Source organism: Sclerotinia sclerotiorum, genomic scaffold (genome assembly GCF_000146945.2).
Source record: "Sclerotinia sclerotiorum 1980 UF-70 scaffold_4 genomic scaffold, whole genome shotgun sequence".
NCBI classification, from domain to species: domain Eukaryota; kingdom Fungi; phylum Ascomycota; class Leotiomycetes; order Helotiales; family Sclerotiniaceae; genus Sclerotinia; species Sclerotinia sclerotiorum.
In genome coordinates this window covers 2,216,562-2,240,532 of record NW_001820832.1, presented here as the reverse complement: position 1 = coordinate 2,240,532, position 23,971 = coordinate 2,216,562, and the positions used below count along the sequence as shown (strand labels likewise).

Below are 23,971 nucleotides of genomic sequence, written 5' to 3'. Positions count from 1 at the left end.
ATCACTCTAAATTTTAGCATCATGTCAAGAGCCCTTGACCAAGATGCAAAAACATCTATTAATGCTAGGGATTCGCAAAAGGTTTACAATGATGTTGTGGAAATGTTCACCTCTCATACTAGTTCATATACTTCTACCCACAAGCTGTTAGACTTTGAATTTCTTGGGAAAGGCCAATTGCCAGAAGACATCAATACACTTGTCCTCGAGAACAGCGTTGGAATACCGAAAACGAAACTTATTCAAGCATTTGTTGTTGCACGGCAAGTGTTTTTCAAGTTCAAGGATCAGGATCCAGAGCATTCACAGGAAATTCGGGATGCTACGTCTGTCATTCTTCTCACCGATCCGGAACATTTGACGGCTTGTAGCGCTCGAAAACGACTTATACAGAATAACCAAAACCTATCTCCAAATGAGCTTGAAAAGGCTCTAGGAAGGGAGCTATATTTCGTCGATAGTCTTCTGACATCTCATCTCAATCGTCATACAAAATCGCCAACACTTTGGAGTCATAGGAGATGGCTTCTTGAGTTCCGTCAGTCTATGCATCTATCCATTGATGTACCTCGGGATCTTGGATCAGTCGTCATGGTGGCAGCTGAAAGACATCCTCGAAACTACTACGCATGGTCTCACATGAGGTGGCTAATGAAATCTGTAGAGGATGGAACTCAAACTTCTACCTACCTTGCCATCATAGACAATGTGAAAAAGTGGTGTTTGAAGCATCCAGGAGATACATCAGGGTGGTCTTTCCTGTTATTCTGTTTATCTTCTCCTACATTTATGAACATGCCAGGCTGGGTGGTCCAAAAGTCCTTCATTTGTGAAGAAGTTCTTGAGATGGCAATTTCATTGAGATGGAAAGAGGAATCCTTATGGGTATTTCTCAGGACTTTGGTGGCATCTGGAGATATCACAGAGAAGTGGGGATTCACCTTTTTGAAGACGTTGGAAGATTTCAAAAACTCCCTGGATGATCCTAGAGGCCGGCGAATAGTTCAATCTGCCCATGAATGGTATTTGGACAATGAACAGAAAACCCAGTCTACTCATTGATCAAGACATAACGTTTTAAGAATACAGCATGAGACATCTGAAATGCAATGAGCCTCTTTTAACAGCTGTTTGTCCAACCAAGCCAAGGCGGCAGTTTCTCAATATTTGAGTTAGACGTCAGACTTTCTGGTGGCCAGGCATAATGTTTCGACAGAAGCATGATAAATTACCTCCTCATGATGATTGTTGTTTGATGAAAACAACAAAACATCAACAGACCTGTATTTCAAGGCTTCGGGAAACTCTCAACAACAGAGGGAGGCCGTTAACAGATTTATCAATGTTTTTCAAAATAGGGGCCCTGCCGTGAAACATTTCCGGGGGATTCACAACGCCACCAAACCTGAAAGGACTGCTTTGCGCCACGGCTGTAACATGAACATGGGGATTTTTGCTGCAGTTAGCAACACATGTCTTATTCGGCTGGTCTCGACCAGTATACGAAGAAGAAATATCGATAGAACAATCAAAATGGAAGACAAAGAAGAAAGAGACTTTTCTCTCACTCACGGCATGGCGGGATATGGTCATGATTACGATTGAATAGGGTAAGTGGCGCACTGGCGACTCGTAATATAGATGAATATCTATGTTTCAGAGTTTTGACGAGTTGTAAGATTAAAAACTATCGAACAGTCTCGAATTGTTAAAGGGAGGGTCCACTGGTGGTCTAAGAAAAGTGGCTTCCCCATCTAATGATTTTTCCTTCGGGTACATAATGTGGCGTTCAGCACAGACATCGATGCGTCGTAATTTGGGAGATTTCCATCTTCCAAAAAGATGTGATTGGCTTACCAGGATTAATATTTTATGTATCAGTATCCAGAATGGGCCATAAAGTTGCATAACTTGTAGTTTTGGCTGAATTAAAGCTACAACCTCTAAAGACGAAAGCGGCCAATAATCTTCTCGAAGTTCGGAATATTGGAATATCAACAAACGGATTCTCCGGAGCTGTGACTTCTGACTGCATTTTCCATTGCCACTCCGAACCACCCACCAGCTCTTTTTGCCCTGCTGTATCATGCAGGATGGAAAGACTTTATTCCCCTCAATCAGGAGGCGATGAGCAACTCACTCCTGATCATGATGATGGGATGATTTCAGCGGATTGAAATCTGCCGAGGCTCTTAAACTTTGGTCAAGGCTTTCATCAAAAGTCTCACAGACACGCTTGGTAACCACTTATATTAAAGAAGATTCTTTAACCCCTGATCGAAAGGGTCTGAAAAGGTCTGAAAATATCTAAAATAGATCTAAAAGGGTCATAATCAAAAATTCAATGATCGTCAAGTAAATGAATAAGCTTAACCTCTTTCGAATTTAGCCCGTGCTTTTCCCAGGAACAGACGCTAAGCTAGAGAATTTCCTCCACATTTTGTAACCTTTCGGATGATAAAGTATGCAAAGCAGAGCAGAGCAAAGCAAGAAAGAGCAATGTTTTAATCTAAAGTAGGTAGCAAAGCAAGCAAGTAAGCCAAGCTAAGCCAAGCCAAAGATGAGCCAAGCAATTGCAACCTCTTCTCTTCTCTTCTTTCCTTTAACTTTCAATTTTCAAGCATCTCCATCCTCTTTTTAAACTTTCTTCTCCTCTTCTCCTCTTCTCCTCTTCCCCTCTACCTCAACCCTCACCCTCTCTTCCTTACCTCATCTAAAGATATCCTGAATATCTTCATTGATTCTCGGCTTTCCGTTTTGTTTTAGCAAATTTGGATCATATTGAAGTTCTTTGGAGGACACATTTTTCTTATCTTCAGTCTGCAATACCCATCCCGCAATTTGACTTTCACAACTTTTGTTCCTTTTTCCCTCTAAACCTTCATACATATTCATCGTAACAAGCAGACTTGAGGACTTTACTGTCTTTGACCAACTTGATATTATTTAATTGTCTTCATATTTCTTATCACACTACAATCATAATATTTAATATCAAACGACCAAAAGAGTCCGGTGCTCAGGTCAGGCCTCACTTCAAACCATTTATCAATGGATGATACGGTTCAAACTATTTGACTGCACCAAAGAGACAGTCTCCGATTCCAATTTTGGCTTTCAAGCATATTATCACATCAACATAATCAACAGCCTGTGTCTCGAGGCAATAGAATTTATCACCCAAAATCAACTTTGTGTTTGGTTGAGGATTCACCTCTGTAAAATACTCAATCTCCCGACGCTCTTGCGCCTCGTTCGAAATTCATTGCTTGAGAATTAGGATAGTGCTTGGGCGTTTGCTCAAATTTGATACCCCGTTTTCTTCAGATACTTTCTTTCATCAGCTATCATGTGGTCCTTGAAGTTGGCCCTGTTTGCATTGTTTGCACTTTTTCAATTTTCCTCGGCATTCTACGCCTATTTTCCAGATTATGCCTGCGAGTTATACAAGAACTGCCCGAAGACAACCAAGAGAGAAATCGAGGGTCGGGAGAGCAATTTTGTCCTTAAGCTTGTCCAAAAACTTCCATCTGTAAGTCCAAAGGCTCGATATAAACTGATTTGGCTAATACATTATTTCAAGGCCGATATACCCAGGGATGTTCAAATTCACGGCCTGACAAATCGACTTATTCGCAAATACAACCCCGGAAAGCAAATTGATTCTACCAGAGTTGAAGCACGTGGATCTACTCTTGTGAAGGATGACGATACATCATCACCAATTGAATCTGCAGTGGTTCCCAAACAGACAAACAGCGCGGGGATTTTGCAGACTGGAACCGATTTTTCCTATTTCGCCGAAGTGGAGCTCGGAAGTAACAATGATCCTATATTGATGTTGCTCGATACAGGGGCTGGATCAAGCTGGGTCATGGGTCCTGATTGTACATCTACTGCGTGCAAAACTCGTGCTTCTTTCGGTGCAGCTAATTCTACAACCTACAAGGCAGTCGATATGGATTTGAGTATTGCGTATGGATCTGGAGATGTCACTGGAACATATGCTACCGACACGATCAGCTTTGCTGATATGAGTTTTCCTTTTACTTTGGGAATTGCCAATCGTACTAGCGATCAGTTTAACTCGTTCCCGTTCTCCGGCATCCTAGGATTATCCCAACAGACTGGTCCGGTTCCCAACTTTTTACAGACAGTTAGTAGCTCGAAAGCTTTGAAGGCGAATGTGTTTGGAATGGACCTAAATCGTGCCTCGGATGGTATCAACACTGGAGAAATCAATTTTGGCGCACCGGATACTTCACGCTATAGTGGTAGTTTAAGTTATACCAGTGTCGCCAAGAACGGTCCAAATCATTGGGCAGTTCCTCTCGATAACGTGGGATTTGGTGATACTCAAGCTGGTGTTACAGGAAGATTGGGCTACCTAGATAGTGGAACATCTTATGTCTTTGGGCAACCATCGGATGTAATGGCATTTCATGCACTTGTGCCTCATGCTACTACCACAGACAATAGTACATGGACCGTACCTTGCTCTACCACCACCTCTATGTCATTTACGTTTTCCGGGGTCACTTACAACGTTTCGTCAGAAGATTGGGTAGGGCCTTCAGTGAATGGAGTCTGTACTAGCAATATCTATGGCGTAGCTGTGGTTGATAAGAACTCTTGGTTGATTGGGGATACCCTTTTCAAGAACATATATGCCTTATTTGACTTTGATCAATCCCGTGTTGGTATGTTTATTTCCGTACCAATTTATTCTTCACATACTAATAGTTCCATAGGTTTGGCGCAAAAAAGTGTTACTACATCAGCAACAGCAACAGCAACCTCTTCTTCTGGTGGGCTTACCTCTACTCTTACTCCTATCCCTACTACACAAACTTCCATGGATGGCACTGGCACTGGCACTTTAACCGTTAATCCTACTACTACCCATTCCCCTGGACCTGGATCCACAATAATCACTCCCGAACCTATCCTTAACACAAATTCCCCAGGCTCTACCTTCCAATCAGGAACAACGCTAACTCCTCTGCTTCCAGAAGCATCATCAACAGCTTCCGTTCAATCTTCTGCATCTGCATCTGCTACTTCAAGTCATACTTCAAGTGGGAACCAAATTAGAAGCTACTTTTCTCCAATAACCGTTTTAATTTTCATTGCAACAATTTTTCTTTTTTGATTCAATACGATACCCAGGTCTGTCTAGGAATATGCAAATATTAATTAGGAGTACTCAGTTTTACGTTTCTCGCAAGAAATTGGCCAGGTATAGCAAGCATGGCATGGCATGGCATAGCGTAGGAGCGCTGGGTATTTGGAGGCAGGATTTATAAATGGGTGTCATAATGGCACAGTAGAATAAAGTTATCTATACATGTAGAGATGTTATAATACAGAAGAATTGTCTCGGATATATTGATAATGGGGAAGTAGATGTGATTTCAACGTATGGGTGAGGTAGGTGGAGTATGTAGAGTGGTTAGTTGTTAGTTGCGGTAAACACTATTTCGTGATGGTTCTATCAGGAGCAGAATGAATTCCCAGTAGGAATCTAATTTTACATATCTAGTAACCTCATCGAAATCCTAGTCAATAGTTGAGAGTTTATAGAGATAGGGTAGGAAATAATCAATCAATCAATGAACTTATTTGACTTGGTTGGGTGTTTTTATTTGAGATTATGGATTATCATATGATGATTTAAAAGATTAGGAATTATAAGAGGGATAGAGAGAATTGGAAATGTAAAGGGTGAGCTCGAGAGATTGTGGGGTTGTGAGTTGGATGGGAGATGGGAAAGGGAAATGGGGAATTGGGAATGGGGGAAAAGGGAAGGAGTAGAGGGATAATGATGAATATTGTATTAGATGGGGGGAAGGGAGAGAAGATAGGGATAGGGATATAGATTGGAAGAGTAGAGGGGGAGGATGAAAAGAATTTAGAGAAAAAAGTAGACTTTGATAAAAGGAAAGATTTAAAAGAATAAGAATAAAAGTGTAACGATACTGTACTAAAGGCAGCGGCTGCCTAAGGTTCGTCGGTTGGTAGTTATAGGTTAAGGCTTTATCACTGGTATTCACTTGAAAGTGAATTCGTTACTAGATCAAATAGAATGTAGGTAAACTAATTGATAACTAAGTTGAGCACGAAGCTCCTAAACTATGAAACTATCTTAACTATATACTTCTGAATACTATTGGATAGCCTGGATAGACTAGGCTATCCAGTCTATCCATCACGTGATCCTTTAAAGGCCTCAGGACACTAATCCTGGGACGATTCTGATCCTAGGATAATATAGCTCCTAGGATAATTGTCCTGGGACAAAATTATCCTAGGACACGTTATTCTAGGACGAATAACGTCCTAGAACACTTGTCCTAAGCCTACATGGTTGCCTAATCGTTTTGTCCTAGGATACTAATTATCCTGGGACATATTTTATCCTAGGACACTTGTCCTAGGATTCCTTATCGATAAGGACCCTTCGTAAACAGCGGCCCAAACCTCCGTACTTGCTTTTCTTGTGTTATAATAATCGTGATTCGTGACAGGGAGAGGGGATATGAGGAATGATGAGTGAGAGTGAGAGTAAATGGGTATGAGATATTGGAGAGATAGCTGGAAATGAAAATAATAAAAAATGAAAATTCAAAGTCAGGAAAAGGGGAAGGAAGGAGAGTGTGACCAAAAGGGTGTTTATAGACCAACAATTGTATTTAACTTAGAATCTACAGGTGAAGAGCACCTGTAGATGGGGATAGCTACTCTATATATACACAAATGAATGGCCTAGCCGTAATGGCTAGGCAAAAAGAAATCATATTTATCCCTCCAATGACCTTACTTTACCGATAACCATTGATACCTAGTACTTGTCCGGATCTGATCCTCAGGTCACCTAAATCGCATACTAATCCCGAGTAATCGTATCATGTGTGGACATGGTTAATGTACCTGAGGTTTCTTATATAATAAGGGTGGGAGGAAAGCAGGGATTTCTGTCACAGAGAGAGAGATAGTAGATATTTAAAAGGGGGATGAATATCGCGGGTATAAGTAGTTTTTTCTGAGATATTAATTGGATTTAAATATTCATATTGAATTAATAATATTAATCTGAAATGAGTTATTTCATGTTAGATCATCATATATTCTTTAATGAAAATTATAATCTATTTGTTACGATCACGGATCTTACAGTAACCGATCGTGTGTTTACGAGATGCGATTCGATCAAATTAGTATGGGATTAAGGTCATGTGAGGATCTGAAGAGCACAGACTCTGTTATTATATAATTCCCACCGATCCCACCGACTTAAATCAAGTGGGAGCAATGGGATGATGGGATAGGGAGTACGAAGATCTATATAACTAGGAGGGATTCCCTCACTCTAGAGCTTCGTGTTCAAGATCAATCATTTAGTATACTCTACTATTAGTTACGAATTGCATTATTGTCATTACTTTAAGTCCCTGCTTGACGCCTAGTTATAAATCACCTCGAGAGCCTAGAGCACTTCCACGTGATCTAGACGGCAAACCTTGTAACATTGAATAAGTTATGATTGATTAATTAGAATTTGAAGTGGTTAAATGGTCAAAAAGTGGGCGGACTAGTGATATGGGCGGACTGCTGATAAACCACGTTATAAATCTTATACAAATACAATGTGTCGTCTCACACCTCCGGGTCACGTGGCATGCCCCGTTTGTATTTAATCACAGGAAAACCCTCTACTCTGTTAAAGTGAATGGTTCCTGCGTAGCACGTGCACAGGGCACTAGTCCTATTAGGACTAGATTGAGAAGCTCTCTGTAAGAGAGCTTCGCACTTCCATAGAACTTAGAAGAGAGATTTACCTACTAGACCAATATTACCTCAGTTCTGCCCTATCAGCTTCCCACTATTCCCTGTGTGAGGTCATTCCTTTTAACATACTCTTGTTTTCCTTCTTCTTTTCTCCTTCGCTTAGTATTTTCTAATACAAGATACTTTACCCAGTATTCTTGAGTGTGACATACAAATTCAAAAATCAAAATTTTAACTTTTAATATTTTAATTAATAAAATTATAAAAAAAATAAATAAATAAAAAAATTATTATTATTTAAATAATAAATCTATAATTTAAATTCTATTAAATTTCATTTATTAATTATAAAATTATTAATAAATAAAAATGATAATTTTTAATTTAAAAAAACAATCTAAATGAAAAGTTGTTACGAGGTTTGCCGTCTAGATCACGTGGAAGTGCTCTAGGCTCTCGAGGTGATTTATAACTAGGCGTCAAGCAGGGACTTAAAGTAATGACAATAATGCAATTCGTAACTAATAGTAGAGTATACTAAATGATTGATCTTGAGCACGAAGCTCTATACAAAGGAAATCCATCTTGATTATATAGTCCTTCATGCTTCTATGATTACTGGTGATCCTTCATGATCACCAGTGATCACCTATATCGTGATCCTTAGTGATCCTTAATGATCACCAGTGATCACCTATACCGTGATCCTTAATGATCACTACTGATCATTTGTGATCACGTGTCTTGGTAGTTGTGTAGCCCGTCGTAACAAAAGTGACCGAAAAGTAAAATATTAGATTTAGTGAGTAGATTCTAAAATTCTTACAATGAATAATTTAGAATATAAAATACAAAATCATTCTTCTAATAAAAACCTTCTTACTCGCTTAACAATACAATAATCAATCAAACAATTATCCTTTAATTCTTCAACTCTACACAAAAAATCACAAAGCCCCCTCCCCTTTAACCCCCATTCCCAAACCCAATACGCCTCTGCCTACCTGTCTGCTTTCCCGAATGAACAAAAATGGAAACCACAGTCCTAATTTAATGCTCCCTAGGTACGTATAGAAATTCTCCCCTTTCCCTTTCCCTTTCCCTATCCCATTCAACCCTTCATATCAGATTGAAATCAAATCACGCAATGATGACTACGCCGACGTATCCATAACATCCCCCGAAGCCGCATCTGCCGCCGCAGCTCTCTCCGCACGCTTTTTCGCCTTAATCTCCTCTTTCCAAACTCTAATTCTCTCAGCTAATTCCGGAACTGGAATCACATCCTCAATCTTCAATGGCGTACGATTGAATGGATCTTTCTCATCACTCAACAGATAACTCTTAATCGTACTTCTATCCACAATCTGTTTACTAATAGGTAGCATAACCGGATCTTCCATAAGTTCTGCCAAAAGCGGATCTTGGAATTCGTCGGGAATTTCACCCATGTCAAGATTAGCTTGATCATCAATTTCCTTAGCTGTCTTGAATCGAGCTTTGAGAAGTTCCCAAGCATTCAGATCCTCCGGAGATTTGAGTCCGTAACGTGTCAAAATTCGGGAAGCGCTGTCGAAATTTTCTGGCTTATACGAACGACCATCTCTAGCTACAGCTTCCACAAATAATTCAGAAACCCCAAGGTTAATGTAGATTTCCACAAAATCGCTCAGGAAAGCTCGTGGTCTGAATTGATATTTCTCCAAATTCTCGACCTTTAAGTTCGTTGATTTACTCCCAGTAATAGTATCAAGTGTGTAGTTGAGCATCGCTGCAACACGATCAACGATTTCCCGCATGGTAAATGAGCCACTCAAAGTAGAAGAGAATAATTTCATCATAGCGAGAGTCTCGTTAGTCAATTGCATGTAGGACTGTGCTTGGCCTTCCGCCTCACGTAGCGCATTTTCTTTCTTCTCTCGATCCTCAGCACTCAAGGTAGGTTCTTCTGCTTCTTTTCTGAGTTCGACTTGAAGTTCATGGATCTTTGGAAACTTTGTAAGAGCCTCATCTAGAACAAAAGTAGCATCATTCAGCAAAAGGTTGACGAATCGCAAGAAGAATTCTGTATTGGTTCTAAGTAGTATTAGTACATTCAACACCTCCAATTTTATCGGTAGATACATACTTGCTCTCTTGCATCAAGCGTTGCCTATAAACATCATTTGGCCATACGCATTTGATGACTTGGAAAATCTCGTATCGAATATTAAATTTGTCGTAAAATTGAGTGTGTGCTCCAGTGGATTCACATTCTAAGAGTCATTAGCATCATTAAAAATTGGCATCACAATCCAACTTACCAATATAAAACTTAAGCAATGCATGGAGCAAATGATCATTAGCGAACTGTGACCCCATCAAAACATCACCCAAAACACCTTTCGTACGATGATACACTGGCCATGTACCAGCAAAAAGTAATGATACAAGCTTTGCTTTCAGGTATGGGTTTTTGATATATTCAGAATTTGTCAAGAAAGTAATACTGAGTGCAATGATTTCATCGCCAACAGCTGAAATCATAACATCAGGGATGAATCTACAAACAAATTAGACATTTTTCTGCAATACATGGGATGAAGAATTAACCGCATGATAAAGTTAAAGTTGGTAATGATGTCTTCAAGCACATATTCCGGGAGATAATCAAATGCTTCAGGCGGTGTTGATGGCAAAGGCAACCTATTTTTGTTAGCCGTGCGAGAAATAAGTTTGATTGGGTGCATAATCATACTTAATAGTTTTGCTAGGGGTATAATCAGACTCCGTGGCGATTCTCAAAAGCCAGACAGTCACGTATCTCATGAAGATCAAAGACTTTGCTTGCATAGGCTTATCAGAAAGAACACCTTCAATAGCCATTCTCTTTGACATCGCATTTTCTAAGACCTCATTAATTCTCTTAAGTCTCAGATCAATTATAGCAGCAGCTCGAGGATCCTGGGTTTGATCAGCAATAAATTTTGAAGATTCTGAGTCAAATTGCTTGACTTACCTGAGCAATTTTAGCACGTTCTGCCTCGATTGCAGCATATTGCTTTTGAATATACTTAATGTCCTTCTCCAAACTCTTATGTGTGGCATTAAGAGCTTCACTACCATAATGATGGGCAGCCAACGTCAAAAAGAAGACCTCAGAGATGAAATTAGAGGCACCAGCAACATTTGCCTCGTAGTATTTTTCAGAAGCTTTCTCATCGGCATTTAACTTTGTCTCATCCTTAATATCTACCCGAGGCTCACGCCGTAAGTAATCAATATCAATCTTCGAGATCTTAGAGAATGTGGTATCCATAAATGGTTCGCAGAGACCATCTAAAACCACAGTGACGTTGTGCATAAAACCATCAGAAGAGACTTCTTTTGGATCTACCTGAAGTGCTCGGCGCTTGTGATTTTGATTCACAATGTAGGCAAACCAATCCAAAGTCTTGTTCTTGGCAATCGGACTCGCTCGAACAAAATGATTAATGATATCAAGTAAATCCTTCTGGTGAGTTTGCAATGTCAACCGTAGCGCATCCTGAGATGTGGCAACATGTCGCTTGTCCATTGTCTTCGGTGAACCAAAATACTCCTTAGTAACTTCCAGTTGCAAAGGAGATATTCTGAAGAAGGGGCCAAGTAGCGTGTATCTCTCAATGGTACTTGCTGACACAGCCATTTGGAATAGTGGAGATTCGGCAATAGCTGTCGTGATGGGATTGAACTGCGTCAGTAATTTAAAAGCCTAAACGAGATTAATTCTAGTTGCCCAGTCTCAAAACTCGGTGTTTCTTACATGAATATAGGGTTTGTAAACGTCGTTCATAGTCATGTTGGACAGCTGACTACTCATGCCTACAAATGCTTTAATGATCATAGACTTTGCCATATCATCCTCCCCGAAGCGAGATACAGCCTCCTCGAGGAAGTCGGGACAGACACCTTTGTCTTCACCAGGCTCCAATAAAAAGTAAGGAGTAAGAACATCTGTATTTGCATTGGGCTCTCGTCTATAAAATGTTAGCTAAATATGAAAAAGTCGAATCCGGGAAACAAACTGAAAAATGTCAGGCATTTCGGCCGCAAAGATGCAATAGCTCATACATAAGCGTTTGGCTTCTTTAAGAACCGCATCCTTCTGCCCCGCATAGCCCCGCAATCCCTTGGAAGCCTTGATGATTCGTTTCCAACATGGCAATAGGTAATCAAATACGGATTTACTGTGTGGAATTGAAGAGCAAGCTTCCATAATAGCACTATCAAGTTTCCCAGTCGACAATCTAATCTCGGCGTTTTCCTCCTCGAGTTCTTTTCTCAATTCTGGCAAAAAGATAAGTTTATGATTCGACGCATCTGTGCGCTGATTAGGATCTAGAGTAACTCGAAAGATGTGTGAGAGAATTCGATCCTCGTATGCTTCTAGAGATTCTTCCGTAATATTAGGTTTGCGCGTGGATGGGCGCGAAGCTGTCTGTATTTCTGATTCAGTTCTGGATCGCTTGCCTAGAACATGTTGTGGAGGATTAGTTCTTACAGACGATGTATTCCCAATAGAGCTTGCTTGTGCGCCCAACTTTGCGAAGGGATTTGCAGCTGGCGGAGGAGTAGCATTCGCTGGTTTAATATTGACCGCGGGTTTAACTACCGGCTGAACCGATGAAGAAGCATTATCCTTCGTTGTAGTTTGCGGTGGAGTAGAAATAGATGCTGCAGCATCGGCGCCCGAGTCGGGAATCTTTTCAGAACTCGAAGTTGCGGAACCAGATAACTTCTCCATGCGGCGGCGTCGAATCTATGATGTAGTTATAAAGATTAGCCATGGTGATCTCAGGTGCATGTAACAGCATATAAAATAGCTTTCTCTACCTGTTCCATCTTCTCTTTATCGGGAGCATCTGGCCCACTGGGCGGTGGCGGTTGTTGATCTGCCATATTTATCCACTAATTATCAATTAATTATCTTGAAAATATTGTGTTGGAAAGATGATGATTTTGATGTATCGCAGATGCTCTTATGCTATTGATAGTAGCCTCGTGCGGCGGGTGGCTTTATCGGTTAGCACTAGGATTAGGCTTGATAATCCAATTACAAGGTTGCCTCCCTCTCGAACTTTCTGTTCTTTGATTATTTGTACCGTAAAGCCGTATCATCATCAAACATATCACAAAGCTGCTGTACAACATTTAATCATTTCCAGGTTGTTCATGAATCACGAGTAACACTCATTTTAAGCAATATATGAGCTTATGTCATACAAACTTTCGATACCTCTAAATATAATACCTTCGACTCCCGAGTCTATATAGGTACTAGAATATTATCGTCTAATAACCTTTAAGTTTGACAGTAAAAAATAGGTTTCTCCAATGGCATAGAACTTTACTGGCCCAACAAAAAGTAAAGGAGACCTTGAAAACAAACCAAACTTCTCATGCATGACTTCTCGAATCAAATATCTCGAATAAAGGGGATAATGTCTCGAGATGGTTATCATGAATTATCCAACATAAATGAATGAATAAACATACGCCCACTGTATTATATTGAATATTCGTCCTCTATTATAGCATTAACAAGACCCTCCTATAAAGTCATTCGTTCAGTCTTTCTCATAATGCTCCCACCCCGAACGCCTTGCTACAAAGCAGACATAACACATAAACGTGTAAATGTTAAGATACACTCAGTATTGGTTTCTAACACCCATACTTTCCAATTTCCTGCAGCTCGACATTGGCATATCTCTAGCCCGTTGAATTTTATCCGTATCGGTACTAAACCAGCCTTGGGCTTCCTGAAGTAATTGATTTCGTTGTTGTACTTCTTGTTCACATACAATCTTTAATCGTTGCACATATTCAACCTCGGCTTGCCGGTCCAGTTGTGCCAGTTTATGTGTGCTGTAACCCTTGATCTCAACGGGATTCACGTAATAATCGACGTTCATTCTCGAGCTGACCCGGTGGTCGGTATGCGGTGGTATAGGATTATCGAACCGCATGGAAGGACCGCTAGATCCTCCCCCAGAAAAGAGTGATGATAATAATGGTATGCCGAAAAGTAATAAGAGTGGTAATAAGCTTATAAGGGTCTGAGTCAACGAAGCCGGAGCTTCTGGCGGTGCATTTGGATCTCTCGGTCTCCGCCTTGGCCTTGCACCTCCAAATTGATGTACTCGAATACCAGGTCCACCACCGAGATTGAAAACAAACCCAGGCTGATCATTAAACATTCCACCACCACCTAACAACTCATTAGCTTCCAACGACTTTTCCAGGCTCGGGAAACTCACCAAAACCTCCTCCTCCAAAGAATCTCTGGAACATCTCTTCAGGACTAATCTCCTCTTCCCACATGGACCTGCCACCACCTCTTGCAGCAGCCCCCCCTCCAGCACTCCTCTGCGAAAATCCCGAGAAAGGATTCGATTGCGGCGCTCCCCCACCAAATCTACTATCTGGATCCCCGCCAAACCTATCGTATTTCGCTTTCTTGTCCTTGTCACTCAGAACACCAAATGCCCGACTAACCATCTTAAAAGCTTCATCGGCATGTTCGTGTCCATTCTTATCCGGATGAGTCAACAGACTCAATTTTCTATAAGCCTTCTTGATCTCCGTCTCCGTCACCGTTGCTTTAACTTCTTCAAGTCCTAAAATATCATAAAATGCCGTGGGCGCACATCGTCTAACCCTCACCACCGCAGCCTTCTGCTCAATTGTATATTTGCGGTCCTGATTCCCTTGGTTATGTTCTCGCGATTTTGCGGTTCCATTGGCCTTTGTATCAGCGCCAGAAGTGGTGGCCGGCATTGCGCCGGTGTGTTAAATTGTGAGAGTGGCAGATCGAAAAGTGTGTGATTGTATCAATATCCCGATTCGCATCAATCTCGAATGTCTCAATATTTAATAGATATTGTATGTTGGTGTGTCGCAATTTGTTATGGCCACGATGCTAAAGTGCTTGTCCGATGTTTCTCTTCGCTATCGTGCGCTAAAATGCTCCATGCATGGATTCTGCTAGATTTATAGTTAACCTGAAGGGCTAGGCACGTGATATCTATTTCTCACCATCGTCATAGAATTCGTGGAGACTGTGTGAATCGATGTAAGAACGTTATTTGACGAGGAATATTTTACTTTGAAGCTTTCTTTCCTACAATTATACTCACAAGTCCTCTGTCGCCCCAAGAAAATGTCCAATCAAGACGAGGCAGTCGAAAATGTCAAAAAGACTACAATTTCCTACGCACAAGACTGGGGCCGTGAGTTACAAATCCCTCCATTGACCCCTCTATCCATTCAAACTCCATCCTACTCTCCCATAGATGCTACATATTACCCAAGTCTCCCATCCCTCAAAAGTGAAAAGAATCTAACACACCACTTACCCTAGGCTCCCCGCTTCCCCCAGTCCTCCTCGCAACCTTCACCACGGCCCTGCACGCCCGTCCCCTCCAACCACTTCCCTTAGCTTTCACACCCGTCTTTCTCTTCAGCACCTATCTCAATCTCTCAGGATACGCCATTGATTCTGCCGGGTTAACAGCCGCCTGGTCAGGCCTCTATCTCATCTTAGCCAACCGTAGAAAAGCCTCCGGCAAGAACATGTATGCAAGAATTGGGAGTAAGTTTGGTGCACGGGGTATAGTCCGAGGTGCTGCGATGGGTGTTGCGGGTATGAATTTGATGGGTGGTGGGATTACATATGCTTTTGGCAAGAGACAGGATGAGGATAAAACTCTGTGAGCGGGTGAATGTCTACCTATGTGGGGATTGTATCATATTGTGCACTTTCGGGGGTCTAAAGGGTTATAAAAATTACTATACTGGCGGATGGTACCACTCTGTTTCAATTTTCCAGAAATAACATCATTGACTGTAGAATATATTTTATTACACACGCTATGCCATGGGCGCCATGGGCGCCTCGTGTGGAAAGAATAGTTGGGTAGGAATCTGAACTTTGTACATATTACAAGAACTTATATCCTAAGGATACTCTATGTCGAGTAAAGAAGGATGGCATATTTGTAACCCAATGCCACATTTTTAACCCTTTAAACTCCATATTCGCATCGGCCCTATCGCGCACTGCATAACCGACGTCTTTCTAATACCCTATCCTATGCCAGAAGTTACCCTCCCACCCCATATACCAAAACCCCAAAAGAAAATAGCTAGGATGTATCCAGCTAGTGGTTCCAAAATCTCGACAACGTCAAACAGACCCAAAGGAGCAATGCTGTGAGGGCGAGGATACGAGCCGCCTTGGAGGTCTTTGTGACAGTAGGTTGATCCAACTTATGGTGATAGAGACCACTGAGACTCGAGACCTGGTACTCGGTGATGTACTTAATGTCGACATCACGAGCCTTTGGCTCGGCAAAACTTTTGTATTCCTCAACGATAGACTTGACATCCCAGCCAGAGACGTGACGAATAATGGCGGCAGCGCAACCAGTGCGATGCTGTAATTTGATCAGCTTGGAATCATTATATAAAAGGGTACGAATGGAAATTACCTTGCCATGATTGCAGTGAATTAACAATGGATGATTTTCCTTGTCAAGGGAGATTCTCATGATTTGATTCATAATATGCTCGGGAATATCGACCTTTTTGGTTCCTTGCATTTCGATGACATAATGGCGTATGCCTTGAGCCTCAATAAATGCAAGAAATCCAGGAGGGTATTCTTTCTTGACGAGGGTACTAGAAAAAAATCAGTACTAGCCAGGAAAAGCGGTCATGAAATTACTCACACGATAGATTTCAATCCAAGAGATCTGAGATACTCGAAATCCTCTTGTTGAGGGAAGCTGCTACGGTAAATCGCATTTGGAGCAATGACACCAAAATTAAGAGGGCGACCTTCTTGTTTCTCCTTGGCCAAAGCTTTCGCGGCATCAAGTGAGTTGGTTACTGTTCAATCTTCACATTAGCCAATTCTTCGAAATATAATGGTAGGAATGTGTGGTTTGTGATTAATTACCTTGTGTTGCAATAGCTTCTGAGGTGGAAGGAAACAATGCTCCAAGATCTCTTCCAACATCGACAACTGGTCCTGATAAAGCTTCAAGGGGGGTTTGGTGGGATGAGCTTCTGCCCTCTCCGTGCTTCTTGTCCTTTTCCTTTTCCTTATCATCTTGATTGGTGTTGCCTCTGGTCTCAAAAGGTACCATAGCGACACCTGCGTTTCCTGACTCCATGGCTTCTTGTTCTGTAACGAATGTTCTTGTTGATCGTCTTGAGATCTTTGCGACCAACTCGTCGGCCATATTATTATTAGAGGTTGTAAAGGATGTAGAGATTGGGCTGGTGTATGTACGAACTGTCTCTTGACAGTGGTGTTTTCTTCTTTTTTTCGGTTTTTGAAGTAGGTTAAGGATTTCTTGACGTGCGTTGGTACTTAACAGAAGGGAATCCTCTTGAGAAGAGAAAATTATCCTCCGGGAAAGGCCTTAATGACCGAGATTGAGTTCTCCCATTAACATGTTGTCGATTTTAAGGATCTTTGGAAGGTTTTGTGGTAGGTGTGCGTAGATGTTCTGTTTGAGGCCGCTGAGTGGTAGATTGATTGTGTCGTGTGAGGTGAAGAGGAGAGGAAGCAGGAAGGTAGGGAAGGGAGTAAGTATATGGGATATGGAGTATGGAAATGACGAAACTCAAAATCCTGGGGGAATCAGAGGACTGGGTATTGTGCGAGAGCTAAATGTGCTAAATCCCGTAGCTTCATAATTAAATTTGATCGGTGCAAAAAGAATTGATGATTCTATACTGATTTGAATGATTTGAAATTTTAGTTCCACTGGTGTTCCAAGGTATGTATCAATGGGCGATGGATCTAAGTCCAGGGAAGGTTTGGCTCGAGGTTCACTAGAGGTTCACTAAAGATTCATAGACTAACAGATCCTTTTTCCGTTTTCTTTTTTCCATTGTCTCCGAAAAAGGGTAGAAATTCTAGAAATCCCAGAAATGATCCATGTTGATAATGTTAAATAATTAACTCATAAAGAAATTGGATTTACTCTGTATAGTCAGTCTAAGTGTGCATCTTCTGTGCTCCCTCCCATGGAAAATCATGACCCATATTTAGGTTCGAAAAAAAAAAATCATGTACATAAATGTGGTTCATACATATTAAATACACTGAAAAGGCGATGGATAATTGACGTGGCTGTCACAAGTTATGGATTTTACGCTTTTTCCAGCACAAAAGAAGCGGCAAATGCAAATCAGGAGATAAAAGTCTTCCAGATGATTTCCCCGTTACATCCGCACCTGCATCTCCATGTACCAGTTGTGGGTGCTGAAAGTGCTAAGGGTGCTCAGGGTGCTAAGGGTGCTAACGCATTTGAAGGCCTGTCTCTACCAGGGTGACTGCATGTTAATGGAGACGACCGACAGCCCCGTTTAGCTTTGGTGTTCTGTACTTTGTAAATCATGCAAGAATTATGCTTCAACTAAGATTTGTGTTGGATGCCGACATCCATCCTGATTCCTACTCGTAACAACTTCCCAGAGGAAAGAGGAGATACTGACCAAAAGTGGTGTCAGTGGTGAGTCCGTGTGCCTCCGGTTTGACAACGGGCGAGTACTTTGAGGGGCTCGTGTGCAGCTATTGATTGATTGATTGTATTTGGAGGTATAGATTTAGATTTAGATTTAGATTTACGAAAGGGATCATTAATCAGCTATTTTGAGTGTTAATTACTCGTACGTACCTACCTCTCTACCTAGCCCTTCATTGTGTTACTAGGTAGGTATGTAAAGACCGAACAAAATACAGTCTGTAGATAGATCTACAGCAAATCTAACCACAAAAAGACAACTCGATCGTAAATCGACAAATACCCGATGATCTTTTAGACCCTTTGCTCGAAAAGCGTAGTGTGGAGAAAACAAGTATTATGTGGAATGCAATTATGGCAAATCAAACGTCTCGTACCAGCACAGAGAGAGAATATCCTCTCATTTGCATGCAAACGCACACACCTCCACTGTCTGTATGGAAAATCAATGTCAAAACCCTTCGCACATACAGATCAATGTACAAAGTACAGTACAGAGTACATACCGTGGAAAACATTTCTCACCCATCAGGCAAATCCCCTTCACAAACTTGGCTTTAGTAGCGTTTATCAGTTCTCCAGAAAATCAGCAACCGTATGTACCCCATAGAGCTTGGACTACGACTATCTAACTTTAACCTTAGATCTAATACTCGCCAAGCCACCAATGATCATCATTTTCTTCCAATTTGAACAGTCAAACTCCCTTTCAATTACCTATTTTGTATCGTTGAGATTTGGACAAGTGTTCAGAGAACTTCAACTTGTGATTTACTCGAGTAGGTAGTGGTGAAAGTTTGACCCACTTCCTCCTTTCTTGCCTCAGGCTAAGTTGAATCATGATAACTCGCAACTCTAAGCCGAAATCGCAGTTGCAGGAAAGTGCAGAGGTTGATTTTTCCCATGAATCTGGGATGGGGATGTGAAGCTACTCTCTATGGCACTTTAGTCGTGCTCATTACTATATGTACCCATGATCACTCAATGTCACTTTAATACTACAGCAGATCAACAACTTCTTAGGCAAACAAAAGCTTTATACAGACCTAGGCAAATACCAAAAACACCAGGTTGTTTTCTCATATGCCTCACCACTAGTGTTCTAAAATTGAATCTACTATGGAATCATGTCTTGTCATCATGATGGGGAAACCGAGCTTGTGTCAACCAGAGATATAATGACATGGCGGATAACTATGTTCCCACAATCTAGGATACCGGATCTTGAGAATGTCACTCGATTACACCTACTATGACTACTTTGAAATAACACAACATATAGACAATTTTCCGCCGACAATCTAACCTAGAAAAAATCCAACTATCCTGTGCACTAGAGACTACCGGCATTGTCCAACGGTTCTTGACATCGCAGATCTTGCAGTCTCCCAACGATCGGTCCATTGCAATCGAGATCTACCTCACTCCCGCTGGAAAGATAGAGGACTAGGCCCTTTTTTTTGTACTACAAGAATCAAACTGAAATATCTAGAACATACCAACAATATCCACAAAGAAGGTTAGTGTATTTGCTGTCATTAGTATTTTGGAGGATGTATAGTTATATTCTTCAGATTCCGATCACTACTCATGAAAGTGGATATATATTTAGATCCGACATATTTTCTACTTTTCATACATGAGATGCCAAATTCCTCAGTCAATAGTGATTCAAGATTCCGGTTTCTTTCGAATAAGTGTTTGGATATCTTTAGCTTTGAAATCGTTCATGAGGTATTAAGTTCAAGTTCTTTTACATGACCTAGATTCTTGCTCGGTTTTCTCCCTCAACAGGAGCATACCTGTTACTGTACCTAAGAATCAAAATTTGCTGTACCATTGATAGGTGGAAAAGTCGCCATAATTATGTGATGTTGGATGGAATTTTTACTCCTGACTCGCATTAAAGATGGGAAGACTTACTGATAACAAAAGTCACACTAGGAAAAAGAGTCTTGGGAATGAAAAGATATAAGCAAAAAAGAGAAGAGAAAACGGGTAATTTAGGTTGTCAATACAAAATCTGCTCCGATGGTTCATACCTCCAATCTTTGGATCAAAAGGCCGCGGAGCAAAAACGAAGATGCAAGTGTCTCGGAAGTCAAAATATCGTCTTTCTACCTACAAAAATTGATTTCCATGTAAAATTAATACACAGCTCAAGATTCGATGATATAGAACTCTCGACTCGCCCAACTGATCTTATCTTACAAGAATCAATCATCAAAATCTAATCAGCTGAATTCTACACTTGAAAAAAACTCAAGAGATATGATCCTATCTATCTGAACTTTCTATTTTCCAATCAGAATAAAATAACCCCCTACATTTTATAATTCCTTACACAAGAACCGTAGTTCTGGACACGCCCTATATAGTCAATTATCAAAATATTCTATCTTCATTCTCTTACATCTTTTATATATTTAAAATTAAAGTTTTGTTTTATGTTTTATTTCTTTTATAGATATATTTATTTCATTTTATAGAGTTTTATGTGTTACGAGGTTTGCCGTCTAGATCACGTGGAAGGGCTCTAGGCTCTCGAGGTGGTTTAAAACTAGGCGTCAAGCAGGGACTTGTCACGATTCACCATTAGGATTCCTGGGATAGAAAGGAATCACGTGATAAGGAGCCCTGAGGAGCCAGAAAGTTCCTGAAGGCTCCCTTTATTGTTCATTATATAGTCAGAATAGTTTCATAGTTTAGGAGCTTCGTGCTCAACTTAGTTATCAATTAGTTTACCTACATTCTACTTGATCTAGTAACGACTTCACTTCGAAGTGAATACTAGTGATAAAGCCTTAACCCATAACTACCAACCAGACGAAACCTTAGGCAGCCGCTGCCTCCAGTACAGTATCGTTACAGTACCCACCTCTACTAGAAGTATCTATACACTTGATATATATCCACCCGACTTCTTATCATGCAGAACCTTCACTCACTCCCTTAATATTCAATACGAAGGTAATTTCAGGTCTTACAAATATTAATTATTAATCATTCTTCATTTCTAATTCTAAGTTAGGTATTTATACAGGGTATCTATCATATACTAATTACAAAGTTTTTCCTTCCAGCTGATAAAAAAACACACCATGCCAGATGACTCCATTGCTAAAAATGCTAGACATTATTCATAATTCTTAATCCATAATCCGTGAAAACTTCCGAGTAATAAACATTCCAAGCACCAAGTACCGATCCATATCCAAATCCGGGTCCAAATCCAATCCTTCCCCCCAGTCCAAGTTCCCGCCACAAGATTCAACGCTCCAAGTCAATTGAAACAACAACAATCTCAGGGTGACTTACATGCTCCATGGATTGGTGAGACCCATGGAGGAAGCTCCCCACCTACAAAGTGGAGGTGTTTTCAATCGTCATTGTTTCAACTGACGAGGAGGTCTCATCTTGCGACAAGGCCTTGGACTTGTAGTAAGCTCCTGCGCCTACTGCTAATCCACCAAACAACAAACTCAATCCAATGGCCCTTCCCATGCTCAGCTTTCCGAATTCATTAGCTGGTGTTTCTTCCTTCTCTTCGAGGGAAAATTTGCCAAAGGCTTCTTCAAAACCAGTATCCAATTGATATGCTTTAGGATTGGCGACATGTAGTTTCGGATCTGCAATTTGAATTTCATAGTGATCTTTGTTGGCTGTGCCAAAAGCTGGTTTTTGTGTCATGTTTTTGAAAAAGTTCTCTTTTCGCTGGGCTGATGGCACTTCAAGTCGTGGTCTGTTTGGGGGATTGCGAAGTCGATGAGCTGGGCTGATTGGGGCCGCTGGAAGTTTGCCATAAAATGGAGAGGGGCCATTAAATGAATTCGACGATTGGAAGGATGTAGATTGACCGAAAGGTTGTACTTGAGTTTCATAGTTTGACGTCGTGTCCAAAGCACGATGACGAATGTTGAAGTCGTGTTTCACACGAGTAACGGTAGGGTCCCAGTCCATTTCCTCGCCTTCTTGAACTTTCCAGTCTGGTAACTCACCAGTTGCTAAATAATGGTTGAACTCAGCCGAATTCAAACCAGAAGTGTTGGTTTTTAAAAGAAGGTCCGTTTGTCTTGCAATCTCATGATGTCCATTATAGTTTTGGCTGTAGGCGTTTACGGAAGGTTTTTCGTGAAAGCCAGATGTGTGACTTTGACGAACATGTTGATATGACTGTTCTTGGTTATAAGGGTTGTTTCGTTGAGTGGGATGTGGAGGTGGGGAAGGTGTCTGATGAAGATCTTTTGGTGTTGAGGTCATGATTTCATCAAGAACATCTGACATTGCATTGCCGGATTTTTCTGAAGTCTCGAATGTTTGTGGTGTGAAAATTGGGCCTGGCTTTGATCTCCAAAGTGAAATTTTCTTAGGGCCAAGGTAAAAACGTGAGCCGTATGCAATGAGGAAATTGAAGAAGATGGTGAAGCCATTTGCTATCATCATGGTGAAGGAGGAAAGGTGTGTAAAGAAACCATTTCCGAAAATGGAGCATAAAATTACCCGCAAGACCAGTTGCAAAAGTAATTGGTATCCATACCAGTTGAAAAAGCCAATGATACGCTTAGGGTTTCCTCTTGGATACCATCGGGAGAAGAATGGATTCATGCCACATGACAACAAGTTGTAAAGGATGCTCCATCCAAGATATCTCTTCGATGCCAAGAAAGAGATAATGTTAAGTTTCAAGTCGTTCGAGAAGTAGGGGATTAAGTTTAAGGCGTTGGTCAAGATGTCTGTGACATTGAAGAGACCTAGAACAAGAGCAAGCATTTGCCCGATGACAACGAGGTACCAGATTTTTGATACGATTGGGTAGAGGAGGGTTTGATATATGACATTTTGAAAGGTATCCTTCCATGTCTTTTGGCTTCTAATCAACTCGCTGAGAGCGTTTAATCTTCCAAGCCAGTCAGATTTTGCGAACTTGTCCGCTTTATCGCGCTGTTCTTGAGCTTTTGGTGCGCATTTCTCGCAAACCATTGGGTAACGCTTGTCAAGATCTCTCTTGACATTGCGAATCTTCTCTTCCGAGATCTGATAGTTTGGATGTCCAGGGTCAAGCTCAACATTGAGCTGCTTCATGACATCGCAATGATACTGTTGATTACGTAAACAGCGATCACAAAAAATGGATGACCCCGTGGAGGAGGATGCTGAGTTAGAATCAGCATATTGATTGTTTAAAGTAGGTTGAGTGATTGAAGTTGGTGGATCAGTGATGTTGCCCTCACGATCCAAAAAGTTAGTGGCTTCACAAGTATCACAATCAAATTGAGACATTGTATTGTCGAATCTCAGGTTCGACTTTCGTCCACAATAAAAGCAAACGAGACGTTTGCTGAAGAACATGTTGAGAATTAAATGTTCAATACGGGAGTGAATCTTAAATACGGATCTGAAGTTTTGTACGCCCTTGAAAGTTGTACGGCTTTAAAAGCTGTGCAGGTTAGGAGATTGTACGGTTTGAAAGTTGTATGAGTTTGAAAAGTGTACGGGTTTGAAAGTTTAGTATGGATCTGATAGTTCTGATAGTTCTGAATGGATTTGGAAATTTGTACGGTTTTGTTTTGATGGAAAATAGTGAAGTTGAAGAAAGTTGTGAAGTTTGAATGTGCATGATT

At 40.9% G+C, this 23,971-nt stretch overlaps 11 protein-coding genes across 11 annotated transcripts; 5 read left to right on the top strand and 6 right to left on the bottom strand.

Annotated features, from left to right (window-relative positions):
* Window positions 1-21: 21 nt before the first annotated feature.
* SS1G_03944 (hypothetical protein) lies at window positions 22-1,062 on the top strand (the record flags this gene model as incomplete). Its single annotated transcript, XM_001595804.1, has 1 exon — window positions 22-1,062. The coding sequence occupies one exon, from the start codon at window positions 22-24 to the stop codon at window positions 1,060-1,062; it is 1,041 nt and encodes a 346-aa protein (XP_001595854.1).
* An 808-nt stretch (window positions 1,063-1,870) lies between these two features.
* SS1G_03943 (predicted protein) lies at window positions 1,871-2,150 on the bottom strand (the record flags this gene model as incomplete). The annotated part of the gene is made up of 2 exons (XM_001595803.1): window positions 1,871-2,076; window positions 2,141-2,150. 2 exons carry the CDS (start codon window positions 2,148-2,150, stop codon window positions 1,871-1,873), a joined length of 216 nt encoding a protein of 71 aa, XP_001595853.1.
* A 559-nt stretch (window positions 2,151-2,709) lies between these two features.
* Window positions 2,710-2,889, bottom strand: SS1G_03942 (predicted protein; the record flags this gene model as incomplete). The annotated part of the gene is made up of 1 exon (XM_001595802.1): window positions 2,710-2,889. One exon carries the CDS (start codon window positions 2,887-2,889, stop codon window positions 2,710-2,712), a length of 180 nt encoding a protein of 59 aa, XP_001595852.1.
* Window positions 2,890-3,349: 460 nt separating this feature from the next.
* On the top strand, window positions 3,350-5,245 carry SS1G_03941 (hypothetical protein; the record flags this gene model as incomplete). The annotated part of the gene is made up of 4 exons (XM_001595801.1): window positions 3,350-3,532; window positions 3,584-4,700; window positions 4,752-5,078; window positions 5,211-5,245. 4 exons carry the CDS (start codon window positions 3,350-3,352, stop codon window positions 5,243-5,245), a joined length of 1,662 nt encoding a protein of 553 aa, XP_001595851.1.
* Window positions 5,246-8,942: 3,697 nt separating this feature from the next.
* Window positions 8,943-12,708, bottom strand: SS1G_03940 (hypothetical protein; the record flags this gene model as incomplete). Its single annotated transcript, XM_001595800.1, has 9 exons — window positions 8,943-9,864; window positions 9,917-10,043; window positions 10,092-10,330; window positions 10,381-10,473; window positions 10,526-10,731; window positions 10,787-11,521; window positions 11,573-11,786; window positions 11,835-12,568; window positions 12,643-12,708. The coding sequence occupies 9 exons, from the start codon at window positions 12,706-12,708 to the stop codon at window positions 8,943-8,945; spliced, it is 3,336 nt and encodes a 1,111-aa protein (XP_001595850.1).
* Window positions 12,709-13,460: 752 nt separating this feature from the next.
* On the bottom strand, window positions 13,461-14,589 carry SS1G_03939 (hypothetical protein; the record flags this gene model as incomplete). Its single annotated transcript, XM_001595799.1, has 2 exons — window positions 13,461-14,020; window positions 14,070-14,589. The coding sequence occupies 2 exons, from the start codon at window positions 14,587-14,589 to the stop codon at window positions 13,461-13,463; spliced, it is 1,080 nt and encodes a 359-aa protein (XP_001595849.1).
* A 382-nt stretch (window positions 14,590-14,971) lies between these two features.
* Window positions 14,972-15,525, top strand: SS1G_03938 (hypothetical protein; the record flags this gene model as incomplete). The annotated part of the gene is made up of 2 exons (XM_001595798.1): window positions 14,972-15,041; window positions 15,173-15,525. The coding sequence occupies 2 exons, from the start codon at window positions 14,972-14,974 to the stop codon at window positions 15,523-15,525; spliced, it is 423 nt and encodes a 140-aa protein (XP_001595848.1).
* A 446-nt stretch (window positions 15,526-15,971) lies between these two features.
* On the bottom strand, window positions 15,972-17,057 carry SS1G_03937 (hypothetical protein; the record flags this gene model as incomplete). The annotated part of the gene is made up of 4 exons (XM_001595797.1): window positions 15,972-16,247; window positions 16,302-16,491; window positions 16,542-16,701; window positions 16,772-17,057. 4 exons carry the CDS (start codon window positions 17,055-17,057, stop codon window positions 15,972-15,974), a joined length of 912 nt encoding a protein of 303 aa, XP_001595847.1.
* Window positions 17,058-17,322: 265 nt separating this feature from the next.
* Window positions 17,323-17,659, top strand: SS1G_03936 (predicted protein; the record flags this gene model as incomplete). The annotated part of the gene is made up of 2 exons (XM_001595796.1): window positions 17,323-17,473; window positions 17,583-17,659. 2 exons carry the CDS (start codon window positions 17,323-17,325, stop codon window positions 17,657-17,659), a joined length of 228 nt encoding a protein of 75 aa, XP_001595846.1.
* Window positions 17,660-19,477: 1,818 nt separating this feature from the next.
* On the top strand, window positions 19,478-19,800 carry SS1G_03935 (predicted protein; the record flags this gene model as incomplete). Its single annotated transcript, XM_001595795.1, has 2 exons — window positions 19,478-19,582; window positions 19,633-19,800. The coding sequence occupies 2 exons, from the start codon at window positions 19,478-19,480 to the stop codon at window positions 19,798-19,800; spliced, it is 273 nt and encodes a 90-aa protein (XP_001595845.1).
* Window positions 19,801-21,353: 1,553 nt separating this feature from the next.
* On the bottom strand, window positions 21,354-23,630 carry SS1G_03934 (hypothetical protein; the record flags this gene model as incomplete). Its single annotated transcript, XM_001595794.1, has 3 exons — window positions 21,354-21,366; window positions 21,669-21,710; window positions 21,754-23,630. 3 exons carry the CDS (start codon window positions 23,628-23,630, stop codon window positions 21,354-21,356), a joined length of 1,932 nt encoding a protein of 643 aa, XP_001595844.1.
* Window positions 23,631-23,971: the final 341 nt, after the last annotated feature.